Consider the following 18994-nt stretch of genomic DNA (forward strand, 5'->3'; position numbering starts at 1 on the left):
TGACTGCAATGACAACAATATGAGAATATACAGTGTTGCATTTGGGCGCCATTCTCCCAGTTTTATGGCGCTGTAATCCAGTCAGGGGAAGCTCTCTGTTGTTGAGGAAATCATACATTTGTGTCAATATGGAGGAATCTGTTGTTTAAATAGATCGGACAGTCAAAAAGGACACAAAACTGTCTGGAAATGCTACAGGAAGCTAAACTAAGTTAAATAACTTACCTTTCACAATGTTGGCGACAAAAGGAAGTGATGTACGGTTTGTACCTGCTGGGTGGACACTTTACCACAAGGCCACTGAGCTGGTAGAGTGATATACGTCAATGGTTCTTTAAACTAAATATTAGGGATGTAAAGACAAAGATTTCTCTCATACAGTCAATGAATGTAATGTAATGTTGATTTTCTTAAGAATTGTACACATTAAAATGTTAGAATGTAATCTTCTGCTTTTGGAGTTGAGAGTGTGGTAATATCTTTAGTTTGGACATGTAGAGCCATAGACTGTATATGAGAACTGGACTGAGTGACCCCTTTCCCCTCACCTCTCAAACAGGAAGTACCCGCTGGCTCCAAAAAACTCAAATTCCATAGACTTATATTGAGATATAAACAACTATCAGTCAGTCATTACTTTGCAAAAATAACCACATGTAGAAAATATGGTTCTCTCTTCAAATCAGTTCCATCTACTTAAAGTCACTCATTTTAGATGATTTGTCTTTTCAGGTGATCCAGGAAAAGAAGATGATTCCTTAAGCAAACAATAGCGATCCAAAGCATTCCCAGAAGTATTTCTAATTTATACAAAAAATACGCAAAACACTACAGTTGACTTTACTTAAAGCAGCACATATAGAGTTAAATAGTGAAGGAATGCATGGAAAGCTCCTGGAAATCAGTCATGTTCCATGCTGATGGTCAGCACCTCGGACAGCTCCTGGATAGACTCTGGAACCAGTCCAGGTTTGAATCTGGCCTTAAACATGGCGGACATGAAAAAATGTATTTGAACTTCCATCTGCATATAGTCATTCGCTTTTGGAAATGTAATTACTATAATACACTGTGAAGTATCTTTAACGGTCATTTGAGAAACCAAATAAACCCTTTAACCCTGGGCTATCCTATGGGGTCAAGGTGACCATTGACGTGTTCTCCCTACCATGACAAAGGTGGATAAAGGTAAAGAGGATTTCATGTAATCCATGGACACCAGTGAAGATCACAAATCATTGAAGAAAAAAGGTTCAGCGCACTGTCTAGTGGGTCTAGATGACCCCACTCCCAATGTTAAAGTGCCTAGGATAGCACAAGGGTTAAGAGCCATTGGTGTCTGTGAGTGCCTGGTGTGGAGTTACAGTATCTTTAAGCTAAATTTGTTATCATTTCCATGCTGTTAACAGCATGGAAATTTGTTTGTATGCCAGGATGTTTAAAAGTGGATTTTTACACCAGGACCAAGTCCAGGTCTATAATCCAACACACAAACAACACTCTGCAAAGCAGCACCAGCTGGTGGTTCCTGTAAAACATGGCAAACAATCAGAATCAATATTTCTACACTCTACAATCTGATCCCAGTGTGGTGGAATAATTTGCCCAAGATCTCAGCACAGCGGCTTCATTTAAATAATTTAATAACTTTTGGCTTTGCACAAAGTTTTTTAGAAAAAGGCTTCTGAACTTATTTTTTTAAGTTGTAAACATGTTGCCCTGAAATGTCTACAACTTAAGATAAACCAAGTCTGAATGGCCGCTTATAAAACTTCTCTGCTACAAAGCCATCCATCCAAGGTACATGAACAAAAGTACTTTTGTCTTGGTTAAGATTTAAATATTACTTTGTAAGGTGTTAGACTTTATTATCTGATTTGTTTTTCTAAAGTGACTATTGACTGTAACAGATAAAATAATAACAAAAATCATAAACATCACCTTGAATGTAAAAAACATTAAAGAAAATATTTGTTTATATATTTAGAAAAAAATCAGGTGTGAAGGGGTTAAAGATGAGTTTAAATCAACCAGTGAATTCATCAAAGCTTTATATTCTGCTTTGTAGTGAGTCAGTGAGTCTTAAGGGTTGAGCCTGTCCACAGACTCATGAACACTCTGAAATATTATAACACATCTGTTGGCTCTGTCTTCCTAACAGCTTAAATTATATAATACTTTTTGATTGTACTTCTTAAGAAGAATAATTCGTTTTTTTTGTGTGTTTTTTTTTACAAAAGATAAAATATATATTGATTATTAATATATTAATTAAAGAAGTTTCCATTAAAACAGGAGCAAGTTCTTATATCTGGTAACATAAGGTGACTATTGTCTGTGTTTTTGATTGTTAGAATGGATGTTCAGTGAACTGTTTCAGTGTTTGCAGCATCTTCCAGCTGCAGCAGTCAGTTCAGTTTCTGTTTAGCCAGAATGAGGGAGGTTTTTGTACGACTGTTTTTCACTGTGTGAACACATACTGACTGTTGATGATGTGAAGACTCTGACAGTAATAAACTGCTGCATCTTCAGCCTGAATTCCACTGATGGTCAGAGTGAAATCTGTTCCAGAGTTTGATCCACTGCCTGTAAAACGAGTTGCAGTCCCTGATGCTCTGCTGCTTATATAATAAATGAGCAGTTTAGGAGTTTCTCCATCTTTCTGTTGGTACCAGGCTAAATAGTTGCTATGAATATTCTGACTGGTTGTACATGAGATGGAGACAGATCCTCCCACAGCAGAGCTCACTGGTCCAGGCTGAGTCACTGTGACCTGTCCTCTGGACTCTGAGGATACAGAGACAGAAACAGAAAGCAGCTTCATGCTTTTGTGGCCTTCATTTCAGAGGGACGGATGTTCATAGAGGAGAGGAGTTGGATTCTCTGGACTTTACCTGTGAAGCAGCAACAGAGGAGAGTCCAGATGAGGACGCAGATCACAGTCATGTTTTGGATGAGGATGATGATGATGAGGAGGATTTCTGTGTCTTCTGTTGTGATGATGGACAGCTGTCAGTCATCCAGTCTTCAACTCTCAGGACTATAAAGTCTCCCAGAGCACTGGAGCATGGAGCTGCTGATGCAAAGTGTCTCTATGGAAATGCTACCACTGACTCCAACAGGAACACGGATCATCCTCATCATCAAGATTATCAGAAAATTGAAAGTAATAAGTTATGGACAAATAAATCCCCTACAGTATTACTTGGTTTCAGATGATCATGGAGCGACTTTGAGCTTTTTTTTCCTTTTAAATATCGTGACCATAAAGTTGTTGAATGTGATTTGAGGACATCTAAGTGTTTTTACAATTGCATTTGTTTTCAATTTCTGAAGTTTTTTTCATTTTGTTTCCATTATTCTTGTGGTCTCCAAACGTATAAGTTAGAATCTGAGTGACTTTAAAAATTACTACTCAAGGTGAAACATATTGATCAAAGGAAATACATAACAGCTATTTGTTTCAATTATCTGTATGTGTAGATGAAACATGACAGCTGACAGAAAGCAGCAGGACAACAAAAACCACAACATTGACTTTTTTTTAGACATTTTGAAACATTTTATTATAAATTCTTAAAAGTAGGTTTATTTCCAAAGGAAGTTTTACTTAAACTGACGACACAGCTGTTTATTGTATTTAAGACAGAACTTCTGCTGATCAAAGAGTGGATTTTTTATCAATGCATGATGGGAATGATTTTTGGAGTGAAATTGTACTGCTATTACTGAAAAAATGTTTTTGTAGGGCAACGTTTTAAACATGGACTTTAGTAAAGTTGTAGATCCATATGACCTGCAGCCACATTTAAAAACTGTTAAACTTATTTTTGCATGCATTCTTATATTTTAAAAGACATTTAAACTTTTTTTAACGTTTTGTTGGTTGTGCTCTCATTTAGTTTTAACTGAGCGATTATTAAATTAATTACTGCTGAAAGAAAACAATTAAACCATTAATTAGTTAATTTATTGCTTACTATCTAAGATCATTTTTAATTTCTAAAACGTAGATGTTTTATTTTTAGCTTCACTGCCATCATTTCAGTTGAGTTTGTTTGTTTCAGAGTCAGAGAGCGTGTCTCTGTACAGTCAGAGGTTTTTGTACGACGCTTCAATCAGTTTGTATCACTGTGGTGGACTTTTGGTGGAGGAACCAGACTGGATGTTGGAAGTAAGTAAAATTTTTTGTTGCTTTTTGTATTTTTTGTTCTGTTGCAGATTTTAAATTATCTGTAAGTATTATGTATTTTTTTCCCTTTTTAATTTTTCTTTTTTGTCTGTTAAAGCAGACCTATTCTGTGTGAAACCTATAATAAAAGTTCCCTCCCTTAATTATAAAATAAAATATGTCTTACATTGTAAAAAAATTTTTTGGAACATTTAGTTTAGATTAACAGTCAGAGAGGGCGTCTGTAAAGTCAGAGGTTTTTGTATGAGATTACAGTCAGTTTGTATCACTGTGGTAGACTTTAATGGAGAAACCAGACTGGAAGTTTATACATTTTTAAATATTATCTGAATATTTATTTGGATCTAATTCAAATTTACGTGAAGGTAAAGAAACAGTTTATTTTTTAAACAACATTCTACTATTGTTCATGTCTCTTTATAAACACTGTGTTGTGTTAAAAGATAAATTAAGTATTATGTGGACATAGTGAGCATTAATTCAGTTTTGTAAAAAGACGTTTGTCTTTCAAAAAAGATTTTAATGTTTTCCTTCAAAATATCTATTTTTATATTACTTGAGGAATTTCTACATGACACAGAAAACTGACATGATTGTTGTGTTTTAAACATAGTATGTACATTTCTTTAGAGTATGATGAAGCTTTTTAAAGACATTCAGTCCAAACTTGTTCTATACATAAAGATGCATCTGCTCTTTTTCTAACCCAGTTTGACATTTTTTCAGTAGAAACTGAAGTTTGTCTTGTTGCTGATCTGCATGAGAGATTTCTTCAAGGAAGTGAAACAATGTGTGAATCAATGACTGATGGAGCAGAAAAACACCTGAACACAAACCTTCTTCAAACTGAAACCACTGCATCCAATGAGAGCTTTTTGATTGACAGCTGTGTGGTTCCTGTCCTCTAAGCTGATTGGTGTCTCCTAGGTGATGCCTCGCCCTTGCTGACAGTGCTGTCCCCCTCCACGAAGGAGCTGCAGCAGGGGAAGGCCACACTCATGTGTGTGGCCAACAAGGGCTTCCCCTCAGATTGGACTCTGTCCTGGAAGGTGGTCGGCAGCAGCAGCTGGGAGGAGAGCAGGAGCCCCGGGGTGCTGCAGAAGGACGGCCTCTACAGCTGGAGCAGCACCCTGAGGCTCTCTGCAGACCAATGGGAGAAGGTGACCTGTCAGGCCAAGAGAGGATCCAAGGATCCAGTCTCAGAGATATTCAGGAGAGACCAGTGCTCTCAGTCCTGAACTGAAAGACTTACATAACTGCCCTTTTCATTGCTTTTTATAAATTCGTTCAAAAGTTTCTTGACATCTTTTATACGTTTTTGAACACATTTTTCTTCCATCGTTGCATTTATAAAGGCTTAAATAAAAACATTGAACCTCTTCCTCAGTTTCTGTTGTTTTGCTTCAATGTGTTTAATTGGCATAAATGTTTGAAGGACAAATTACAAATTCAAAATGCAAACTAACAACAATTGATGAGAAAACTATCTAATAAATCTAATATCATCCAAATACTTCCTCAAAGGAACAGCTTCCAGATGTCACTGAAACAGACAAAGTCAACAGGTTGTTCTGGGTAATTGATCTCTGGAGGACAGAGGAATGCTAGCAAACCTCTGAGCTGACAGACAGAGTGATGCATTTGACTGCATGGGGCCCCGGTGACGCCAATCCGGGTGACGTAACTGTGTCCTTCATTGTGCTTCTCATGAGGGGCTAGCGACGGGGGGGTGGGTGGCAACCAGAATATTGCGAGTGTGTGCGCAAGAGTGCATGGGCGGGACAGACCTGGGGGCCGGCTCACCAAGATCCTCTGGGGCTCTCCCTCCCCATCGCAGAGTAGGGAGGGCACTGGGGGGATATGGGAGGAGGGGTTGGAGAACACAGCAGGTGAGGAGGGCTGTAGAAGGTAGAGTAGTGGAGCTGTGGTTGCGCGGTGATCTCTGGGTTTTTCGGGTCGGGTGCCGGGGCTGGCTTGCAGAGACTGGGCACCGGACGTGTGGTGGGCGGCTCATGGCTCTGGGCCCTGGCTCTGGGCCCCGGTGTATTGATGGACAGATATCTTCTGTTCATCTTCATGTCAGAATTACACATTTGGGAGTAATATTTGTCTTTCCAGCAGATCTGGTATAATTGTCACAGCTTAAAATAATAACTTCTTCAAATCAGTGCCTGTATCCCCCACTTTCTCCACCTCTCTTCCTTTTATTCTCTTTCACCCCCCCCCCCCCCCCCACACACACACACACATTATTCTATTTATTAAATTCCGACAAATTAAATAAATGAATAAAATTCCTTTAAAGACAGTTGCATGTGGGGAAGAATAAGATCAGGTAATCGCCATGACAACCAGCATATCAACTATTGGTAGATAGAGCCCACATGAATGAACGTGAACCAAATCACAGGAACATTTTTCTGGGGATCAAATAGAAATATGTGAAGTATAAAAATAAAACATGTTTCATTTACAACACTGGAGGCTTAGTTTTCATGAACAGTGGTTTATAGATTGTAAGTCTTTAATATCTTAAGTCTTAAGATTCTGTTATTTAAAAATTATTACTAAGATTCTTTGTAACTGTAGGATCAGAAATGTTCTGATGGTGTAGAGTTTAATGAAAGCATGTGTACTGTCACAAAGTGTGTGCGTGCTTCTCTGTGTCTTCATTGAACTGTGTCAGTTCAGTTTCTGTTCTCTCTGACTGAAGGAGGTTTTTGTACGACTGTTTTTCACTGTGTGAACGAGAATTTGCTGTTGATGTAAAATTCACCCAAACAGTAATAAACTGCTGCATCTTCAGCCTGAATTCCACTGATGGTTAGAGTGAAATCAGAGTTTGATCCACTGCCTGTAAAACGACTTGGAGTCCCTGATGCTCGAGTGCTAGCATAGTAAATTAGTAGTTTAGGAGATTTTCCATCTTTCTGTTGATACCAGGATAGGTCAGTACCATCATCCACCCTGTGACTGGTTCTACATGAGATGGAGACAGATCCTCCCACAGCAGAGCTCACTGCTCCAGGCTGAGTCACTGTGTACTGTCCTCTGGACTCTGAGGATACAGAGACAGAAACAGAAAAGCAGCTTCATGCTTTTGTGGCCTTCATTTCAGAGGGACGGATGTTCATAGAGGAGAGGAGTTGGATTCTCTGGACTTTACCTGTGAAGCAGCAGCAGAGGAGAGTCCAGATGAGGACGCAGATCACAGTCATGTTTTGGATGAGGAGGATTTGTGTGTCTTCTGCTGTGATGAAGGACAGCTGTCAGTCATCCAGTCTTCAACTCTCAGGACTATAAAGTCTCCCAGAGCACTGGAGCATGGAGCTGCTGATGCAAAGTGTCTCTATGGAAATGCTACCACTGACACCAGCAGGAACATGGAATCCAATAAATATCAATATTGAAAAATAAAATAATGTTTTTTAACAGTAAAAAGTACAATTTTCAAGTTTATACAATAAAGTGCATCTGTGTTCACTTTAATGTGTCGGGAAAAAAGAAGAAAATATAGAAAACATAATTTTTTTAAGGTGGAATGGCAATTTTGTAAAAAAAGAAACAAAGTGTTAAAATTAAAAATAAAAGGACTTTTAAGGAATTTATGTATGTATTGCGTACTGTTCATCTGAGTTTTATGTGAATTAATGTGCTTTTTACTGACTGATCATTAAATAAAAATTGTTTTTACAGTTTTTCTTATTATGTTTGATCTGTTTTATTAAAAAATTTTTATCTGATGCTATTTACAAAAAATGGACTATACTGTAATACAAACATTCTGAATTAGTCAGAATCTGCTGTTTTTAACATGTCAAGCTGTTTCCTCCAGTTTATGCACAAAAACTCTCATAAACATGTTTGCCAAATTTTTACTGCTTCCTAAAAGTCTGAAAAGCAAAATTCAACATGAAACCCACAGCAAAAAAAAGATATAAATAACAATAATGACTTTTCCATTTTACAATCATATACTCCCTGCAGCTACATTCAAAACTGCTAAAGTTTCAAGATTCTGGAGGAAGATGTAATATTTTAAAAATCAATTTCTGGTTAAATGTCTGACTAAATCTCATTCTACTTAGAAATTGTTGGATGAAATGACGATTTATCGTATTTCGGGCAGATACTCGCTGCAGTGTTTTACAGGTAATACCCTACCCTAGGGCGGTTCAGTCAATTAACTCACCTGCTCAGCGTCCTATTTAAGCCCAGGTGCACAGTTGTTCATTCTTTCTTACCTTCAGCGCTCATTCTTCGCCCCACCCTCCTCCCCGGTTTCCACCTGTGGGCTCCGTAAAGGGGGGTTTTGTTACCCGAAAGTTTTATGGAAATCTCTCATGGAATTGAACGGAGCCTTATGCCAAACAAAAGATGTGAATGCCAACTTAAAGAATGTGGGAAATTAAGTATGTCAAATAAATATTTCTTACTGCAAGAGTTGTCTGACTGAAATAATTTGACAGTTTTCAGTCCACTGCAAATCGCACAGACAGACACACACATTCACACCTAATGACCCCAATGAAGCGTGTTTTTGGACTGTGGGAGGAAACAAAGTGCCAGAAAAACAAAAACACGTGTAGGAGAACATGCCAACTCCAAAAAGAAAGGACTTAAGGATTTGAACCAGGGACTTCATGTTCTTGCGTGAGAGTGCTGTCCACTACACCGCAATTCAACCCCATTTTAAAACTCCTGTTTTATAGTAGTAATACAGTTACAGTTCGTTAACTAGAGACTGTTAGAAGCTGGTTTTCTAGTTTATTGGTTGAAGGAAGAAAAGTATAAAATCACAGCACAAAAGATGTCGGTTAAATGGATTTCCAGACTTTTAGAAAGAGTTCTGTCCATGAATAAATGAATATGATTATAATTTGATGCATTATTGCAACAGTTTGGGAAGAAGCACTGACATTAACAGTTATTTACAGTTTAATACAGAATCAACTAAAAAATTCACATAAATTCTGAGACTAGGATGATATTTCTCATATTTTCGGTCATGATCAGAGAGTGTGTCTCTGTACAGTCAGAGGTTTTTGTACGACGCTTCAATAAGTTTGTATCACTGTGGTGGACTTTTGGTGGATGAACCAGACTGGAAGTTGGTTGTATGTAGAGCTTTATGTTTTTTCTTCTTCATGCTTTTATGTTTTATGTCTTATTTCCATCTTTTCTTTACTATTATTATAATAAAACATAAGTTTATTTTAGTTTTGTAAAAAAAAAAAAAATTAACAGCAATTAGTTTGTGTGAACCTTAAAATGATCAATTCTTACCTTAAATGTAGAATAAGATAACATTTCTAAATTTAGGAATCAATACATTTGTAGTTTTGATTCATCGATTTGTCAAAGCATTTATTTTTGATCAAATATTTAAAAACAACAAAGTTTCTGCAAAAACAACATTTTAAACATAGACTTCAGTGAAACTTTAAATAGACAAAAATAAATAAATAAATGAATAAAAAAAGTAATTAGAATTCTGACAAACATTTTTTTACCTAAAACCAGTCATAACAATTTGTATTTTGTTTTTTAACTTGTCTTATACTCTACCACCCCTCACCTAACACCGTCCTCAAGCTCTCCTCCCGTATCCGCCACCGATGTCCTCCCTACTCTGCAATAGGGAGGGTGAGCCCCATCGGGCCCCGATGAGGTGGCCCCCAATGTGAACTTTTTGATTGACAGCTGTGGGGTTCATGTCCTCAAAGTTGGTTGGTGTCTCTGAGGTGATGTCAGTCTAACCCAGACTTCATTTACAGTAATTATCACAGAACAAATCTAAAACCAAGGGTGTCAATAAACACCATAAAACCAGACTTTGTGATGAATTGAAAAATGAAAATTAGGTTACCTTAAAATAAGAGAAGTATGTGTGTGTGTGTAACTGTATGTCTGTGTGTGTTGTCAATGAACTGTGTCAGTTCAGTTTCTGTTCTCTCTGACTGAAGGAGGTTTTTGTACGACTGTTTTTCACTGTGAGAACGAGTATTTGCTGTTGATGTGGAATTGACCCATACAGTAATAAACTGCTGCATCTTCAGCCTGAATTCCACTGATGCTCAGAGTGAAATCAGAGTTTGATCCACTGCCTGTAAAACGAGTTGGAGTCCCTGATTCTCGAGTGCTAGCATAGTAAATTAGTAGTTTAGGAGTTTCTCCATCTTTTTGTTGATACCAGGATAAAAGGTGATAGCTGCTCCAATACTGAACATCATTGTTGGTTCTACATGAGATGGAGACAGATCCTCCCACAGCAGAGCTCACTGCTCCAGGCTGAGTCACTGTGACCTGTCCTCTGGACTCTGAGGATACAGAGACAGAAACAGAAAGCAGCTTCATGCTTTTGTGGCCTTCATTTCAGAGGGACGGATGTTCATAGAGGAGAGGAGTTGGATTCTCTGGACTTTACCTGTGAAGCAGCAGCAGAGGAGAGTCCAGATGAGGACGCAGATCACAGTCATGTTTTGGATGAGGATGATGAGGAGGAGGATTTCTGTGTCTTCTGCTGTGATGAAGGACAGCTGTCAGTCATCCAGTCTTCAACTCTCAGGACTATAAAGTCTCCCAGAGCACTGGAGCATGGAGCTGCTGATGCAAAGTGTCTCTATGGAAATGCGACCACTGACTCCAAACATGGATCGTCCTCATCTTCATGATTATCGATAGATTGAAAGTTGAATTTTTTTTAATCCATATATATATAATTTATTCAGACGTTGTACGAAATGTCCATCAAATCACAAATACCTGTTGAAATAAAGGAACTTTTGCAAAATCTTATTTTTAATTAAATAAAAGAGCTGGAAAAAAACAAAAAAAAAAACAAACAAAACAAAAAGGAGACACACAAAACTGCACCAACCCTCTCTATTAAAGCTTTATAAAATATAATAGGTTTCAACAATTGTAATTTAACACATGCCCAGATTTCTCAGAGGAGTAGATTAAAATAAGCAAAAAGTAACCATATCCATGAGATTCAATCAGACAAAAGGGAGCCCCAGAACAAGTGAATTAGTCCGGAAAAAAATAGAATTATACTTGCTGTGTCGTTTGGAATAATAACACGTGAAAACATCCCTGAAAAGCAAAGACCTGAACTACCCGCAACTGGAAGATACTGAGTGGCTGAAAAAGCTGCACTTTTTGGTGGATATGACTGACAGGCCACCTAAACGAGCTGAATGAAAGTCTGCAGGCGCCGCAAATGCTTGAAGCTGTTTGTCATTCGAGCGCAAGCTGACTGTCTTTGCCAGAGATGTACAGCGAAAACAAGAAGAGGATGCTGCTGCGTTTTACCCTTGCACTGACTTGCTTGCCATTTGCACAGAAATAAAACTTAACTTTATTAATTTGATTTTATATGTTTTACTTTTTCTAAAGGCTGCCGTTTTCTTTTTGTATAAAAGCAGGCTGGGTTTTATTGCACTCTGTTTAGTTCCCAGTCATGCATGTTCCATTTTATTGGTTTTTGTTCGAATCCTCAAAATAAAAATGACATCAAAAATCGGATTTCTTTATTACATTTCTTTAATTTTATCAAAGCAATGAAACATAATTCATTGATATTGTAATGCAGTTAAACTTGCACAACAGGGCAGTCACGTGACGCGTCGTTCTCCCAGAATGCACTGCAGGGCAAATAAACATTTAATCGTTAATAATGCTCATTATGTGTTTGTAGCAACTTATTCATTTTGATAATAGGCTAATATAGCTAATATAGATACATATTGCATGTGTTGCCTTCATTATAAGGCTTAAATAGGGGTTCTAATATTTTGCGGCTCCAGACATATTTGTTTTTTTCATCTAATTTGGCTCTTTCAACATTTTGGGTTGCCGACCCCTGGCCTAAGAAAATATAACTTTTTTTAAGGTGGAATGGCAAATTTGTTAAATTAAATGTTTACTTTGAAACAACATAAGAAATAAAATGTCAAAATTAAAAATAGAAGGACTTATATTAAATTCATGTAAATATTTCGCGTACCGTTAATCTGTGTTTTTATGTGAATTAATGTGCTTTTTACTGACTGATCATTAAAAAAAGATTTTTTTTACATTTCTTCTTATCATGTTTGATCTGTTTCATTAGAACAATTTTATGCACAGAAACTCTCATAAACATGTTTGCCAATTTTTATCGCTTCCTAAAAGTGGTAAAAGAATAAGTGGTTATGTATGTTCGGATAGCTTTGGATAGGATGTTTATTTCTATAAACCCCTTTTTGTTTTTTTATTATTTTTTGTTTACTTAATAAATTTTACGTTTTAAATATGTATTTTCTTTTTTCACAGAGGAGAGAGAGAGAAAAGAAAAGTGTGAAAGGAGGGGTAGAAGCAAACAAAAGGATAGGGGAGAAAGTGAGGGGATACAAGTGCCAAGTTGCTAAATTGAGTAGGTTATGATTTTAAGCTTCATAACATTTATGCTAGATCTGCTGGAAAGAAAGACAAATATTACATCCAAGAGTGAAATACTAAGATGAAGAGAAGATACCTGTTGCGTTCATCAATACATTGTGGGTGAGGACCGAGGGATACAGCAGCAGTGAGCCAGTGTGCAGGAGCAAATGGGGTGCAGATGCATGCAAACTGTAAAAATGTACCACGTGTTTATTTGGGGGAACCAGATCCTCCCTAGTCCAACCGGTCAGACCAGGAGAGAGGGGGCTGTAGACCCCCGACCAGGAGTACCCCTGGCGTCAGGGCCCTAAGGCCACAGGACAGGCGCGATCCGCTGTACCTGGTGGCAGCCATTTAGACCATATGGCCCCGGACACTGAAATGGGGGCCAAGGACGGTGCAGGCCAACCCCGGCGCCTGACCCAAGCAGAACAAAGATCACAATGCAACCAAAGCTTCACCCCCCCCCCCCCCCCCCACACACACACACACACACTACATTACCCTCTACAGCCCCCTCACCTAACACCTTCCTCAAAGCCTCCTCCCGTATCTGCCCCCGATGCCCTCCCCACTCTGCAAAAGGGAGGGTAAGCCCCAGTTGGCCTCGGCAAGGTGGCCCCCAGTGTGAAATTGTTGATTGACAGCTGTGTGGTTCATGTCTTTTGGGTGATGTCAGTCTGACCCAGACTTCATATACAGTGATAATCACAGAACAATGTAAAATTAAGACTGTTAATAAACATCATAAAACCAGAATTTCTGATGAATTGAAAAAAAGAAATTAAGTTACCGTAAAATAAGAGAAGCATGTTTATTTGTGTGTGTGTGTGGGGGGGGGGGGGGGTGTATGTGTGTGAGTGTGTGTGTGTGTCTTCATTGAACTGTATCCGTTCAGTTTCTGTTCTCTCTGATTGAAAAATGTTTTTGTACGACTGTTTTTCACTGTGTGAACGAGTATTTGCTGTTGATGTAGAATTCACCCATACAGTAATAAACTGCTGCATCTTCAGCCTGAATTCCATTTATGGTCAGAGTGAAATCTGAGTTTGATCCACTGCCTGTAAAACGACTTGGAGTTCCTGATTCTCGAGTGCTAGCACGGTATATTAGTAGTTTAGGAGTTTCTCCATCTTTCTGTTGGTACCAGGATAAATAGTTGCCATTAACATTCTGGCTGGTTCTACATGAGATGGAGACAGATCCTCCCACAGCAGAGCTCACTGCTCCAGGCTGAGTCACTGTGACCTGTCCTCTGGACTCTGAGGATACAGAGACAGAAACAGAAAGCAACTTCATGCTTTTGTGGCCTTCATTTCAGAGGGACGGATGTTCATAGAGGAGAGGAGTTGGATTCTCTGGACTTTACCTGTGAAGCAGCAGCAGAGGAGAGTCCAGATGAGGACGAAGATCACAGTCATGTTTTGGATGATGATGATGAGGAGGAGGATTTCTGTGTCTTCTGCTGTGATGAAGGACAGCTGTCAGTCATCCAGTCTTCAACTCTCAGGACTATAAAGTCTCCCAAAGCACTGGAGCATGGAGCTGCTGATGCAAAGTGTCTCTATGGAAATGCTACCACTGACTCCAACAGGAATATGGATCATCATGAATCTCGATTCACTGAAAGTAATACTTTTAACAAAATATTGTTTTGCATGGATTTGTTAAATTCTTTCACTGACTCCAACAGGAACATGGATCATCCTCATCATCATGATTATCAATAAATTGAAAGTTGTAGTTTTAAAACAAAATATCATCTAGTAGATATATAACACGCCCCTCTCACCCTCCGCGAGTGGTTTCTCCTCCAAGCTCGGGTCCTCTACCAGAGGCCTGGGAGCTTGAGGGTCCTGCGCAGTATCTTAGCTGTTCCTAGCACTGCGCTTTTCTGGACTGAGAGGTCTGAGGTCTTTCCAGGTATCTGTTGTAGCCACTCCTCCAGCTTGGGGGTTACTGCCCCGAGTGCTCCAATTACCACAGGCACCACTGTCACCTTCACTTTCCATGCTTTCTCCAGTTCTTCTCTGAGTCCCTGGTATTTCTCCAGTTTCTCATGTTCCTTCTTCCTGATTTTCCCATCGCTTGGCACTGCCACATCCACCACAACGGCTTTCCTCTGTTCTTTATCCACCACTACAATGTCTGGTTGGTTCGCCATTACCATCCTATCAGTCTGGATCTGGAAGTCCCACAGGATCTTTGCCCTCTCATTCTCTACCACCTTCGGAGGTGTTTCCCATTTTGACCTTGGGGTTTCCAGTTCATATTCTGCACACATGTTCCTGTATATTATTCCAGCCACTTGATTGTGGCGCTCCATGTATGCTTTCCCTGCCAGCATCTTACATCCTGCAGTTATGTGCTGGATTGTTTTAGGGGCCTCTTTGCACAGCCTACACCTTGGGTCTTGTCTGGTGTGGTAGATCTGAGCCTCTATAGCTCTGGTGCTCAGGGCTTGTTCCTGGGCTGCCAGGATGAGCGCTTCGGTGCTGTCCTGTAGGCCAGCCCTTTCTAGCCATTGGTAGGACTTCTTGATATCAGCCACTTCAGTTATGGTCCGGTGGTACATCCCATGCAGGGGTTTGTCCTCCCATGAGGATCTGTCCTCCAGCACTGTATCCTCTGCTCTCCATTGCCTGAGACATTCACTGAGCACACTGTCAGTTGGGGCCTTGAGCTTGATGTACTCATGGATCTTGGATGTTTCATCCTGGATAGTGGCTTCTACGCTCACTAGTCCTCGGCCTCCTTCCTTGCGGCTAGCATACAGTCTCAGGGTGCTGGATTTGGGATGGAACCCTCCATGCATGGTGAGGAGCTTTCGTGTTTTAACATCCGTGGTCTGTATCTCTTCCTTTGGCCATCTTATTATTCCTGCAGGGTATCTGATAACTGGCAGTGCGTAGCTGTTAATTGCCCGGGTCTTATTTTTGCCATTGAGCTGGCTTCTCAGGACTTGCCTTACTCGTTTGAGATATTTAGCTGTTGCAGCTTTCCTTGTTGCCTGCTCCAGGTTGCCATTTGCCTGTCGAATTCCAAGGTACTTGTAACTGTCCTAGATGTCTGCTATTGTTCCTTCTGGGAGTGAGACCCCTCCTGTGTGGACTACCTTGCCTCTCTTTGTCACCATCCGGCTGCATTTCTCGAGCCCGAATGACATCCCAATGTCAGTGCTGTAGATCCTGGTGGTGTGGATCAGGGAGTCAATGTCACGCTCGCTCTTAGCATATAGCTTGATGTCATCCATGTAGAGGAGGTGACTGATGTTGGCCCCATTTCTGAGTCGGTATCCATAGCCAGTCTTGTTGATTATTTGACTGAGGGGTTTGAGACCTATGCAGAACAGCAGTGGGGACAGAGCATCACCTTGGTATATACCACATTTGATGGACACTTGTGCAAGTGGCTTCCCATTGGCTTCAAGGGTGGTTTTCCACAGCTTCATTGAGTTTCCTATGAAGGCTGTTAGAGTCCTGTTGATGTTGTACAGCTCCAAGCTATATATATATATATATATATATATATATATATATATATATATACATTTTTTATCAGATGACAATGGAATCACTTATTTAAACTTATTTAAACATATTTAAAACATATTTCAACTAAAAGCTGCCTAATGTCATGAGAGAACTTCGAAATTTTTTATAATCTTTTCTATAATTGTGTGTTCTTTTCATATTCAAAGACATGTATAAACACAGACTTAAATGGACACCACCTGGACACAAATCAAATTTTTATTTGAAAAAGGAGTATAGTTGTATTACACCTCTCTACCTTGCCCGCAGTGCTTTACAGTCACAGCCTCATTCACAAACTCACACACTTTCACTCACACACACAAGCAATGAGGGGTTCATTTCTTTTCGTCACATAGGCGTCACAAAGGCTTGAACCAAACTTCAGATCAGTGGTTGACCGCTCTACCTCTGCACCACAGCCGCATGTCTAAATGAGTAATAACCAAAACTTAGTGTTTTAATTTTTCTTAAAATGAAACATAAAACCTGATGTGCAAAGATTTCAATTTTATCCCTTAAACTGTGGAGAGAAAGATGACGGTTTTCAGAGAGCATCAGGACAATGAAAATCACAAAAAAATATCATTTTTTTTAAAGATTTGAATGTAAATGTACAAAGGCAGAATTAACTCAAAATTTGTTTTCTTAATCATTGTAACACAGCAGTTTCTTTTCTTTAAGACGATTTAAGAATATTTCTGAAAATCTAAGAAAAACTACTGTTACATTGTATTTTTGCCAGACTGTTACTCTGTAAATGTTGGAATTTTCTTAAATTAAAGCAAATATTTTTATTTATTTTTAATTTTGAAATAGATTTTGTAGATATTAGGTGGTGGTGCTGATATAATACTTTGGTTGATTATTGTCACAGTTTCTAAATCTGAACCAAGATCAAATGTTGTTTTTTTAATCTTAATTATAACTCATTTATTAAACAAAATTGAACTACTGCTAAAAATAAAACATGTTATTTTTAAATCTCCAGCCATCATTTCAGTTGAGTTTGTTTGTTTCAGAGTCAGAGAGTGTGTCTCTGTACAGTCAGAGGTTTTTGTACGACGCTTCAATCAGTTTGTATCACTGTGGTGGACTTTTGGTGGAGGAACCAGACTGGTAGTTGACTGTAAGTACCTTTGATTTAATTTAACAATAATAATAAAAACTTTCAAGCTGATAAATGTTATGAAAGAAATTCTTATAATCTAAGGTTGATGTTTTTTGTATTTAAAAAAAAAAAATCGTTTTTTTCAATGACACTTTTTTGTAGAGACGCAAAATCTCAAATCTCAAAAGTGTTTTTATTTTTTATTTTAAGTTTCTGGTTCACTCATAACATCTGTAAATTAAGAATTTATTTGTGTAAAAATGTCAGAAGAACCGGAGAAAAATAGTCAATTATCTGTAACTTCCTCATCTTTCTTCTTTTTCTCTGATAGATAATTTATGTCTTAACATGTGAACACTTAAAACATTTTTTATGTTTCTGTTCAATAATTTCATGACAACGCTGAGCCTTGTTGTCAGTTTCTGTCAGAATCTTCTAATGAGCTTTTAGTGACAATGATTGAAAATGAACAAAGCTGCACTTTGATGAATGATAGAGATCAGTTTGGACAGATTATAGTTTCATTTTAATGTTTATTTAATATTCATTAAATTTGGTCATCAGAGCATGAATTTGTAAAATAACTGATAAAAGAATGCTTAAAACTAAAACAAAACAATTTTGTTTTAGATTTCTTTGCAGTTGTCAGTGCAGACTTAGGAAAAAGATGCTTTAATACAAAAAAGCAAGATCTATAAAAATGTTCATCTAAGAAGAGTTGAAACATAAGACAAGTGTCACAACTGAAAAAAGCTATTTTTTTTAAATAGTTTTTACGTTAGTTAGGAAACTTCTGTTTCTGTGGTTCATCAGTGATGCCTGTCTGTTACCATGGTTACTGAGCTTAGAGAGGGAAGTGAAACACTCAGCAGTTTCATCTCAGCTCTAAAATGTTTTCTCTGTTTCCCTGCAGTGGGTCATGTGCCGCCCTTGCTGACAGTGCTGTCCCCCTCCATGAAGGAGCTGCAGCAGGGGAAGGCCACACTCATGTGTGTGGCCAACAAGGGCTTCCCCTCAGACTGGACTCTGTCCTGGGAGGTGGTCGGCAGCAGCAGCAGCAGCTGGGAGGAGAGCAGGAGCCCCGGGGTGCTGCAGAAGGACGGCCTCTACAGCTGGAGCAGCACCCTGAGGCTCTCTGCAGACCAGTGGGAGAAGGTGACCTGTCAGGCCAAGAGAGGATCCAAGGATCCAGTCTTAGAGACTTTCAGGAGAGACCAGTGCTCCCAGTCCTGAACAGGAACATTCTGACTATAAATCTGTTTTCTATGCAGTTCTTCTTTTATTCTCTTTCTTAAACTCTGACTTTAGACTTTTACAGTTTCATTTATTTGTACAAATAAAAAAACTTTTTCAACAGATTTGGTTCCATGTCATACTATGACAGAAGAAAGTTCTTATTTATACTCACATGAAATATTTTGTGATGACTAAAGTACAATAAAAAAAATAAAAAATTCAAGCATTAGTAACACAACAAAAGATAAACAAATGTAGTAAAACAGCAAAGAAGAAGCACGTTTTTAATCTCATGAGGAGTTCAGAGTTTCTACACTGACAGTCATTTTTCAGTCCTATCAATAAATACACTAGCAATGAAAACCTAAAGCTTGGACACACTTGTCCATGAAACAAACATACATAGACGAATTTAAGTTGTAAAATTAAAAACTGAAAAAAAACACTGTTTGACCACAGATTTTGATGACAATCCAACTTTTTTTGAAACCATTA

The 18994-nt window shown here is 38.6% G+C and overlaps 2 pseudogenes and 1 gene segment (V, D, J or C); 2 read left to right on the forward strand and 1 right to left on the reverse strand.

Moving 5' to 3' along the window:
• The window catches only part of LOC101174112 (Ig kappa-b4 chain C region pseudogene), a 32199-nt pseudogene extending 13578 nt beyond the window's left edge, over positions 1-18621 (forward strand). Inside the window, exon 2 of the transcript XR_013658924.1 lies at positions 18177-18621. The product of XR_013658924.1 is annotated as an Ig kappa-b4 chain C region pseudogene (transcript). The remainder of the gene's footprint in view (positions 1-18176) is intronic.
• On the reverse strand, positions 2363-14181 carry LOC144995370 (Ig kappa chain V region K16-167-like). The segment is given in 3 exon segments: positions 2363-2533; positions 13634-13881; positions 13989-14181. Coding segments are annotated over 3 exon segments (372 nt in total).
• On the forward strand, positions 4138-5571 carry LOC144995369 (Ig kappa-b4 chain C region pseudogene; annotated as a pseudogene). The gene is made up of 2 exons (XR_013658925.1): positions 4138-4174; positions 5120-5571. The product of XR_013658925.1 is annotated as an Ig kappa-b4 chain C region pseudogene (transcript).
• Positions 18622-18994: the final 373 nt, after the last annotated feature.

The sequence above is a fragment of the Oryzias latipes genome, chromosome 11 (assembly GCF_053564925.1).
Source record: "Oryzias latipes strain Hd-rR chromosome 11, Olatipes_Hd-rR_3.1".
Lineage (NCBI taxonomy): Eukaryota > Metazoa > Chordata > Actinopteri > Beloniformes > Adrianichthyidae > Oryzias > Oryzias latipes.